The sequence below is a fragment of the Phaethon lepturus genome, unplaced genomic scaffold (genome assembly GCF_000687285.1).
Source record: "Phaethon lepturus isolate BGI_N335 unplaced genomic scaffold, ASM68728v1 scaffold16415, whole genome shotgun sequence".
Classification (NCBI taxonomy): Eukaryota; Metazoa; Chordata; class Aves; order Phaethontiformes; family Phaethontidae; genus Phaethon; species Phaethon lepturus.
Window position 1 is genome coordinate 93205 of NW_010542806.1, and position 11134 is coordinate 104338.

The 11134-nt window shown below is 49.2% G+C and overlaps 1 protein-coding gene across 1 annotated transcript in view; it reads right to left on the reverse strand.

Annotated features, from left to right (window-relative positions):
- LOC104621626 (isobutyryl-CoA dehydrogenase, mitochondrial-like) overlaps positions 1-10905 on the reverse strand; it is a 16949-nt gene extending 6044 nt beyond the window's left edge. Inside the window, exons 1-10 of the mRNA XM_010288157.1 lie at positions 10756-10905; positions 6991-7223; positions 6286-6385; positions 5330-5447; positions 4328-4470; positions 4072-4221; positions 3440-3534; positions 3065-3164; positions 1038-1178; positions 146-238 (exon numbers count right to left, since the gene is read on the reverse strand). Of these exons, the coding sequence (XP_010286459.1) occupies positions 146-238; positions 1038-1178; positions 3065-3164; positions 3440-3534; positions 4072-4221; positions 4328-4470; positions 5330-5447; positions 6286-6385; positions 6991-7223; positions 10756-10905 (1323 nt within the window). The remainder of the gene's footprint in view (positions 1-145; positions 239-1037; positions 1179-3064; positions 3165-3439; positions 3535-4071; positions 4222-4327; positions 4471-5329; positions 5448-6285; positions 6386-6990; positions 7224-10755) is intronic.
- Positions 10906-11134: the final 229 nt, after the last annotated feature.

The following is an 11134-nucleotide window of genomic DNA, read 5'->3' on the forward strand; positions in this document are numbered from 1 at the left end:
GAGGAAAGAGCTGGCACGCCTGCAGTGAGTCTGGGGAGGACTCTGTTTTCCCTTGAGCATGTCTTCAGCAGGCAGCCAGAGAGTACAGTGCAGGGGACTAGGTGACACACAGGAGCTGCTTCTGCTTCTGCTGATGCTTTCTTACCAGAGTATCGCGGACTATGACTGGCAAGCCTGTATCCTCCATGTACCCTTGTCCTCCAAAACTCTCCATCGCCTCAACAACAACAGCAGAAGCCTGCAAAAATGCAGAAAGCTGACGTGATGCACGTTGCACAAGGGGTAAGAGCAGCCAGAAACTAACATCACACAGCAGTTCCTGCTGGGATGGGACTGACCAGATCCCGCTGGTTGCTGAGGTAGGTTGCTCATTATATGCAGGAGGAGCAGCCTGGGGAACAAAGACTGAGTAACACTGAGAGAGGACCTGCAGGAGCAGTCAGACCTTGGGAGACGATCCAGGGAGAGCCTGTCTCAATACAGTCCTCTCTAGGTAAGGATAAACCTGTGGGTTGCCTGGTGCATGGGAGTATGTGTCTCTAGTCCAGGAGACTCTCTACCTTCTACTAGCCTACGGTGTGTAAGCTGCTGTGTATTTAAGCTGAGGGCAATTAGAACAGGGACAGACCCCTGAAGCTAAGGCTAATGCTAAGCTATTAACATCTTCGCTTCTATTTATTCATAACTAGGGGAAAGATACTCCCCGTGGATCAGTGCCCCACCTTGGTCTTGGGGCAGCCTCAGCACGTTTCTCTGTGGCACGTGGAGTACTTCACAGACAGTGCTGGCTCCGTCTGTTCTGATCAGACGGCTGATCTGTGGCCTGGAGAGCAAAGTGACAAGTCTCCCACCCACAAAGTCCAACCTCGGTGCAGAGCGGTAATTGCTGCAGGCCCTGCAGCTAGAGGTCACTGCTGGTATCCCCTGCTATCGCTACCCTCGACACTGGTTGTGTTAATCACTCCTCTTTCCAGCTCTGTGGTTGCTAATGGGCCACACAGCCCCACTCTGGGCTAATCAAACTGGTTGTTCCATACCTGCTTCCCGGTGTACAGTTTGGCGACTGGTATCAGCAGTCTCAAGAGAAACTGGTCTTGCTCACTCGCCATGTTGGTTTCTACAAGTCCAAGCAGACGAACGATCTCCATAAGCAGAAGGAATGCCCCTCGCGTCTGCACCTGCAAGCAGAGAAGTGGGGAGCTTCACTGGCAAGGATCTTTGACTGAGGCTGATTCCAGCCTCGTCTGCTGAGGTGCCACGAGACTATCTCAAAGGGATGCGCAATACTTGGACCTGGGCAAAATGCCACCCCTGCCCGTAGAGACCCACAGCTTCAGAGACAAAGACCCCTGACCAGCCAAGGCACAAAGCATGAAATACTAAAGGTAGTCTGGAGCTGTTGCTCTTGGACATGGCAATCTAGTACAAGGAAAGGGGCAACGCCATTTCATCAGGCCTACTCGGAGCCTTATCAAAGCTCCTGTGAGGCATCCAGGTCACAAATCCCCATCCTTTCCAAGGGTAAGGGACATAAGACTGCACATCAGATGGTCAGCCTAGCACCAGGATCTGCAAGGATTTCTTGCTGAGCAACTTACCTCCGTGACAAGTTGTGATTTGGGAAGGACTGGGATATGGAGCTCTTTAGGCCCTGTGCATAATGATGTGCTGTTGGACTACATAGGATCTGGCCTTTCTTTCAGAGGTGGAGTTCTGGCCACAGGCTAAGAGATGCTGGAGCTTTAAGTTATGTTTGACAGATGTTGACCACTTTCCCTCTCCCCCACCTTGCAAGAGGATTTTTAAAGAGTGTTTTAAAAATTTGCATGAACCTACTGCAGCCCAAAGGCGAGCATTGGTGTTACACCACTTAAGAAAAGATGTAGTGCCGGGATGGGTGAGAGGAGAACTGTGTGCCTTCTTTTTGAAGTTTTAGTAGGGGTGGGAAGCCACCTGTGTCCTGTGGATTTAGTGAGCTGCTACAGCTCAGCATTGTGGCAAAAGCTGTGAGACATTCTGCAGCAAGCGAAGGCCAACACATGAAATTCTTCCCAGAGCCAGAGTGCCAATTCATGCTGCTCTCTCTTCCATTGCCTGTTATTGCCTGAGATGACATTCACATCTAGAGGCTGTACCTGAGCTCGGTGTCTTGTGGTGATGAGCACCGTGCAGGTACACAGTGAAGACAAACTTCTCAGAAGCTAAAGTGCATGGTGACTACTCAGGAATTTTCAAGCCTGCTGGGAACAGCCCATCTCCTGGTGCAGGAGCTACCAGGGAAACTGGGTGAGTCTGCACCAGTCTTGGACAAGGGTCTGTTAACTGCAGTTTAGGAGACTGTGGTGTCATGTTTGGACTCTAACGCTAATGACCAACTTCAGAGGTCATGACGTATCATAGTAGATGCACGCATGAACTTTGGCACTCGTCTCAGAATAGCTTCCAGGTAATTGTTGTTTAGAATAACCTGAAGCCCTGGGGAAAAGCTAGGTCTATCATCAGCTCAAATCCCACTAGAACGTGGCAGTTCTCCTGCTGCATACATCTCGCTGTAGCAGGAACGGCCTGCTACATCCTACCATTGCGCACAGAGGCAGGCTGGTTGTGCTCATGCTCATTAGCAGCTGAGGATCTCTGCCCTCTTTCCTCACAGAATCACAGAATCATTAAGGTTGGAAAAGACCTTTAGGATCAAGTCCAACCATCAACCCAACACCACCATGCCCACTAAACCATGTCCTGAAATGCCATGTCTACATGTTTTTTGAACCCCTCCAGTGATGGTGACTCCACCACCTCCCTGGGCAGCCTGTGCCAATGCTTGACCACTCTCTCGGTGAAGAAATTTTTCCTAATATCCAGTCTAAACCTCCTCGGCGCAACTCAAGGCCATTTCCTCTCATCCTATCACTGGTTACTTGGGAGAAGAGACCAACACCCATCTCGCCACACCCCCCTTTCAGGTAGTTGTAGAGAGTGATAAGGGCTCCTCTCAGCCTTGCCGTCTCCAGACTGAACAACCCCAGTTCACCAACAGGTTCAGCTCGGCTCCCAAAAGCCTTACCTCCATCCGAGCTATGGTCTGCATATGTAGGGGATGGTCCTTGAGGAGCTTTCCAAAGGCAACCCTCCTACGGGCATACTCCCTGCTCAGACTGATCATCCTAGAGACAATACAGCCAGGGAAAGGTGTTAGACCAGCAACCTGCCACTTCTGAGCTTTCCCTTCCAGCCACCCCCATTGGAAGAACCCTGCTCAGACGTAGCACACCAGCCTACATCACCCACCCACAGGCCAACGTTCTCCAGCACTGCTGGCTTCCAGACCTGTGCCTGCAAAGGCATTAGATGTCAACCGGCTGCAATGCTGAGCATTGCAAAATCCCCTTGTCTTGATAAGTTTCTCCTTCATTTCTGGGGGAATCCATGCTGCCTTCACCTTCTCATGGAAGCCACTGCAGCAATGACATTGTGGATCCGAGTTATGTTCAGCATGTTGGAGATGGCGGCCACACCACGACCCTCTGCAGAGATCTGAAAGCATCAAGGAACAAAGGCTGATGTAAGCCTTCCACACAGCCTTGGAAGCTGACACGTATTTACATGAAAGGGGTGTCAACAGGCAGATAGATATAGGCTGTTCACTCCATCTCTGTCCTCAGGCATCACAAAGATCTGCTTGCTTTAAAATATGACTGTCTCATTTGAGCCAAGCCTGTGGCATGACCAGAGAGGTGGCTTTGGAGACAATGTCAGCACGATCAGTTCTGGTCCCTGCTGCTTGTTCCTACCTGCATGCTATGCAGAACTGTCCCTCGGCTGCGTCAAAGCAATTGGATTAGCGAAATGACCAGCCTAAAATGGCTTTTTTTTTTTTTTCCCCCTCCCATCTTTCCCTGAGCTCTTCTCAGCTCTATCCCATACACAGCCCCGCTGGTGAAGGGTTCTGTGAACAGCCAGCCACAGAGGTGGAAGAGAGGTTCTTCAGTTGGTATCACTGCCAAAGCTCCCATGAGTGGGCTGCTGTGCCAAGCCAGCCCAGTGCCAAGAGGAAGGTGAAACCTTACATACTAGCTCCGCTTTAGCTCCATCTAGCCATAGCTCTGCTGTTGCCATCTGCCGCGTGCCCAACTTGTCTTTCAGCCTTTGCACCTGGATGCTGTTCAGCTTTCCCTCCTCATCTCGAACCTTCAGGAAGAACAGGGATAGGCCACTGGAACCCTGGAGCCATTAAAAAGGCATGCAAAGAGGATTTAATTACAGTGAAATAAGGAAGAAAAAGAATGGTCCTGCTCTTTCACCGGGTTCCACCATCAAACAAACAGACCTGTTTTACTTGTCCTGCAGCATCTGCTACCCTGGCCAGGGTTAATGTCACATCAGAATCAGCAGCTGAGGTAAACCATTTAAAACCATAGAGACGATATGTACCATCTGTCTGCTTTCTGGCCACTGTCTCGGTGCCATTAGCTGCAAGAAAGGAGAGGATCATCTTGGCTTTATAGGAACTTCTGTATCAATCAACACTGATTTTTGGTTTAGGCAGCAGCTCTTTTAAGTCATTTCTTGCTATCAAGATGGAGTATGGATTAGCTGCTAATCTCTTTCATTAACCCTGGATAAGCAATGCAGCCAGAGTTAAGTACTAGAAAGGAAACACGCTCTTGTTTTAACTTCGAGCCTTTCCAGCAATTGCTCCAGGCTAACAGCTGGTAGTGACAGTGCTTTGTAAGCAGAATGCACCACGGTGTATAATCCAATGTGTCCATTTCTGTAGGAGCTAACATGGCCAAGAACAACAAAGGGTGCTATGGAATCAGCAGTCCTGCAGTGATGCACACCTTTCACTCCACCACTGACCCTTTCATTTCTTCCACAAGGAAACCAACTGCAGCTTCATCAAATGGAGGTGACCCCCCTTCCACATTTCTGTCTGCAGCGGAGTTCTGAGGTTTCCTAGCCCATCATGCTATTACTGTCATTAGCCAAGGAATAAAAGTTGAAGGCCACAAACGCTTTCTCAGTCCCAGCTGGGATGGGTCTGACTGTCTTACTCAAGGTTTAGGTTATAGAGCTAGACATCAGAGTGTTATCTGTGCAAGGAACACAGCTCTGCACCTGCCTGTGTGCATACTGCATGCATCAGTGGACAGAAGTTGGGCCTTGTGTTAGTTAAAAAGCCGAGCTATGCAGACTTTTTGGATGACTTCTGCTGAAGTTTCCTAAACCAGCTACCTGGCTTTCTAAGTCTCCCACACCTTTCATTTTCTCAGTTCTCGCTAACAGATCTAGCTGCCACTGCAGTTGCTTCCCACCTCAGAACACGTACCAACATCAGAGCCTCCCTTGCGCTCGGTCATCCACTGGCCAGAGGTCCAGAACTTCTTCGGGTCACGGGATGTCAGATGGTCAAAAGCATTTTTCAGAGATCCAGGAATACCTAGTGACTGTTTTGGGGCAGGGAAAAGAACCTAAGGTGATCACAGCACAGTAGATGAAATCAGGACGGTCTGTGAGTGGGGCACTGAGCGTCCTGCACTGCAGCACATCTGAACGTACCACTGAGAGTCTGTGAAACTGCCCAGCTCCTGCACGGCTGCTGGAGCACTGTGCAGAGAGGAGGTGCAGGCTTGTGTGGCAAAGCGGAGTGCTGAGCATCCCTACCCTCCTGGGATTTCTGTGCCGCTAGACAGCTGGCAGAGAGCTTTCGAAACAGCACATGTGCCAGGGTATCGGCATACGTTCATATACGCTGCAGATAACTGCCTTATGCTTTTTTTTCTTTTTGTTGAATTAAAATGCCCATGGCTAGCTCTTCCCTGCATCCTACATAGCCACTGACATAGTGCAAAGGGTGTCGCTAAGATGCAAAGCCAAATCTTCAGATTGGGAAAGTCTTGCTAGCTTGGTTAATTTACATCAGGTACGGATCTGGCCCAATACATTTAACTGTCACTCCACAGAAGGAAAGGGAAAACAAACTATCTCATAGTAAAAACATGTGAGACACCTTTCCAACTACCTGCAGTGCCACAGGTTTCGTGTGCAGCAAAGGCCTCACTGTACGCAGTGTTCTAAGTAAACGTAAAAGCCAGCCTGGGCACAAAGACTTTGTAACTAAAGGAGAAAGGCAGTGGGGGACGGAGCTGAGTCACAGAGCAAGGAAGGGCCACGTCCAGAGCCAGATGGCAGATCAGGTCTCCTCCATCCTTGGCCAGTGCTCCGCTCTCTAATCAGTGCTGCCAGGACGTGGGCTGCGCCCTCGGAGACCAGCTGAGCTCATACCTCAATGACTTTGGCTGCCCCATCAGTCATGGCCAGCGGACAGCTGAAACCTCCAGAGGAGCTTGAAAACAAGTACAGTTTGACAGCCTGATGCAGACGGCTAGGAAAGAGAGTGAAAACAGACGGCTTATGCAGCAGTTCAACAGCAGGAGGGTAAAACATCTGGACTAGGAAGAGAGAAACAAAATAGAGCCAAAACAGGTGAGAATCAGACCGCTCATTTCTGAGAGGGCAGAGAAAAGAGGAGCAGAAGAGTTGCTCAGTCCCAGAAGGACTGCCAGTGCAAGGCTGGATGGAAGGCAATGCTTGCCAGCTGCTGCAGTTTTTAAAGGTAAGAAATGTGGGTCTATCTCCAGAGGCTGGAATACAATGAAACTGCAATTAAAATCCCAGACCTTCAGCTGTGTTACAACTAATGCACGTAAAGCTGGAGCAGTGCGGGAAACTGCCAGGCCCTGGAATAAGGAAGGTGACACCAAAGAATATTATGATCAACTGTAGGCCATTAGTTACGGCTTGTCATTGTCGATGTGGAACATTGCAGTGGACAGACACTGCTGTTCAGTACAGCAGTAGGTGTGCTTTTGTCCATGCTCCATCTGTTACCCATTATCCAACAAGAAGTTTGGTCCTACAAGGTGCTGAATATACCTTGCTAGGAATAACCAGCAAGGCATCAAGTCACTCCCGCTCTCCCCCAGTTACCTCCAGTTGGAGTATCTCCTCTCATAGGCCTCAGCAATCAGCCCCTCTTCTGCTGCAATCTCCTTCATCTTCCTCCAGGCTGAGCAGGTGACGATGCGATCCACCCGCTGCCCCCAGGCATCATACTGCCGAAACACGGGGGGGCTCAGCTCGCATTCCCATCCTAGAGGTTTGATCTTGGTTAGCAGACGGTTTCCAAATCTCTCCAGGTCCTGATTCACCTCCTCCAGTACCTGTGAAGCAGCAAAAAGAGCCCTTCAGCACGCCCCTGGAAGGCAAAGGAGCCTCAGTCCTAGCTGGAAAGGACTGACCATATTGTCCTGCCCTGCTGGTGGCCTCTTGCCACTTGGCCCTTCCATGCATTCTGTACTGCAGCAGGACAGCTTGTCCCTTAGCCTCTGCTGGCACAGCTGTGCTCAGCTGTCACTTCTTTTTTTTTTTCCCCAAAATCATTTTTTCAAGTTACTTCTGGCACCATCCCGTTATTTCACAAAAGACAGAAGAGCTTTTCTGTCAGGGCTGAGAATTGCACAGATGCACATGAGCAGGGGGGTTGAACGAGATGATCTCCAGAGGGCCTTCCAACCTCAGCCACTCTGTGATTTACTGCTGGATAAGAATGTCAGGGGAAGAGCTGCCAAAAATGGAAAGCCTTCATCTGTACAGGAAAACTTCCCCTGGGCTCAGTAGCTACCCTGCCTATCAGATGAGAAAAGGAGGGACAGTGCAATCATTTGAGATTCAACCTGGCACCCTGGGTGTCTCAATTCAAATTTCCAGCCTGCATCCACCTTTCTGAACGGCCCTGGACAAGGATTCACGTGGTCTCGCTTCAGCCAGGCTTGGCTGGCTCGGATGGAATAGTCTGTCCATAGTCAGTGGAGGGAAACCAGCACCTGCAAAGGAGCGATTCGCTCCAACCCTCTTAAGATACCTATTCTAAGGTGACAGGAATTGCCTTCGGCAAGTGCTCTTCACCGTCTGTGGCCAAAGCCTAGTGAAGTTGCCTAGACTTAAATAACCTGACTCATAGATGATTAAAGTTAGGCCAGGTGGCCCCAGCTTCTAGCACTGCTGGACCCTCGTTAGCATAAATACATCTAAGACTGTAAGGAGGGTCAAAAAAGCACCTGATCTAAATTTGCTTTCATCAGAGGAACAATTTTTGCTGTTCTGTACCCCTCAAGAGATGCTCGTTTCCTCCTCAATCTAACAATCATGGAGGTGAATGTCGTAGCTGCTCTACCGAAATGGTGCAATTATAAAACACATTAATTTGCTGTTGATCAAATACAAACACTGCTTCTTCCTTTCCCTGCTTCCCCCTATATTGACTTTTCATTAAACTACATCCCATATGATTGATTCTTTCATCACTCTGCCGTTCAGCATGTGTAATGAGGATCCAACACACACTGTCCAGTTACTACTCTGGAAGCCTCCATCCTCAGACCGGCTAGTTTTCCTTCAGATGAATGGTGAAAAACCTAGCGTTAAAAATCACAAAACAAGCCAAAAACATGCACGAGAGCCCTGTCAATGGGTACAGCTCACGCTGCACTCCTGTTTGCTGTCAGTGGAGCTCAGCTGGGATGGTGTATGCCTCCAATGCTTATTGTATCTTGACAACAATTTGAAGGTTGTTTTAGAGGCATAACCTAAGAATCCAAGGTTCATGGACTTCACTTCTCCCTGAAGCACAAGAACCTTTGAACTGTTTAGCTGGTAGTTTTTTGTGGGCAGAAAAATATGAGTCTACTGACTAGGTGTCTTGGTCAGCACACTACAGTGAACTTAACTACACCGGTCCTCATCCTCATTTTCTAAAAATAAATCATCTTCACCTCATCCACGTTTTCTTAAAAAAAAAAAAATCAAACCAGACTGCCTAGCTCATGCCCTGACCACACTTGGCCTTACAAACCGCCGTGTTACCCAAGTGAATGTGTTTATTTCCAAGGTTAAAGAACAAAATCAGAGCTCCTACATTTGTGACTGCTGAATGTAATACTCAGCAGGCTGGGCACTCCAGAAAACGTACACCAGGCTACAGAGAGGGTCTGTAAATCATCAGTGTTTGGGCTGAAGCTGCTACCGAGCAGCATCTGCTGGGTGGTCCCATTCACCCTAATCCATCCTTTGATGTCCCAGGGATGAATATATTGGAAATGAGCAAATTATTGCACATTAAGAGTACAGATGATCCTGTATATTAAAGGACGTATTTTCAGGGGGATCAAAGACCAACAGATACCTCTCCACAACGGTACCCGGAAAAAGCAGGTGCTTTCTTCTGTGTTCTCCAGAAATCAGCTTCAAAGAAAGAAAGAAATCTTTTGCTCCATTCCAGGAAAATTTCTGTATTCACAACTGAACACAGGTGAATAGTACAACAGGAATCAACCTCCAGCCATGGTGTCTGCTTCAATGGGACACACAAAGGGTCACCTGTTGCTGCTCTCCTGGAGAGGAAGGTGTTCATATGGAGAGCCAGCTCTCGGGCCGCAGACCAGCAGATGCTGCAGGAAGCAGACTGGGCTCTCCCTTTCAGCGGTGAGGCAACACTGCCCCGCTGGGACCAAGCGCAGAAACGTAAGGGAGATGTTGCTGAAGATTTTGCAGCCACTTTGTCTCTGGTGAAGGAGTGGAGAGCAGCTCTCAACCTTGGTGAAAGACATCACTGATCCTTTTATTATTATTATTTATTATTTTTATTCTGTAAATCTGAATCATGCTTCTTCCAAAGGTGCAGATTAGGAGCAAGATCTTCATGGTTGCCCAAAGGCATCTTCCTTTCCCCCATCTTCTCTTCTGGCAAAAAGGCCGCAGCAGTGCTTAGAGAGGCCTCATTCCTGTCTATCAGGACGGCTGTGACAAAAGCAAGCTCCCAACGCTGCCACCACACGCCTACTGCCCCAAGTCTGCAAGGTCTTACAGACCCGGAGACCAAGCAGTGTCAGGAAGAGCATCACTGAAAGCCAGGTTCTGCCCCTCTGCTCACCCTGTGGCATTATAGATTGTTGCATTGCTGCTGCTGGAATAAATCACAGAGAGAGGTCACCTTCTGCTCCATGTGACCTGGTCCTTGAAAAGTGGGGAACGGTTGTGGTCCTTGGGGTGACAGCAGAGGACAGACAGTGAGATGAGCCGCCCCCTCCCAGGGGTTCCTGTAGGACTGGATCTCACAGAACAGAGACCCACAGCTCAGGGTCATACCCCACATCTCTGCACCCCTGCATCTGTACACAGCCTTTGCTGTCTGAAACACAACCCAGACAAGCCAACGACCTGTGCTGAGAATAAGCAAACCCCAACAGGCCTTTGCATCCTCTCGAGTGCTTGGCTGAGAACAGCTCCATTCCTTCAAAAAGGAATTGCCTTAAAAGCCTCCCTTCCCCAGGGGGTGAGAAGAGGACTTGCACAGCAGCGTATGGAAGGACCTCAGTTTTTTCCCCTTCTCTAAAAGTTCTTACTCTGCATGACCAGACAACAAACACCCACACTGACAATCCCCAAACAATACTCTCGTTGCGACACCCAGACCAGTCACCGGAGTCCACCAAGCCCTTTCTATTTCTGTTTATGTCCTGGCAGTATTTTTCACCCCTGCACTGATTCAAACAGAACAAGTTCTAAAGAATGTCAATAAATTCCCTCAAGTTCTGTGCTCAAAGGCACAGAGAAATGTTCAATTCAGAATCTTAAACAGTGATCTGGCCAGAATTGTAGCATGTACGCACAGAAACACAAACATGCACACCAGACCTTGGGAGGAAGGTGCGTTTTCAAGTAACTCCGAAGCAAAGCATCTTCCAAATACTCGTTCCCAGTCTCGGGCTGCTCTTGGAAGAGGGTCTCAGTTTCTCTCCTTGCAAGGGGCATTTCCAGATCTTCTAATACTTGTTTCTCCTGCATGCTGACCTGTTGCCCCTGCCCCGCGGTCGTGTGGATTCCTTTATGGCTCGGCAGTTGCCACCGCTCCCAGACGCGAGGCAGAAAGCGACCCAACTGCCACGGCTTGCTGGTAGCGCTGAATTTCCACCAAGGCAAGCAACAGGTAAACATGATCCTGCAAAACCCTGAGCGTGTCACGCCAACGGCTCTCACCTCTAGACCCTTCCTCGGTTGACAGCAGCACCAATCC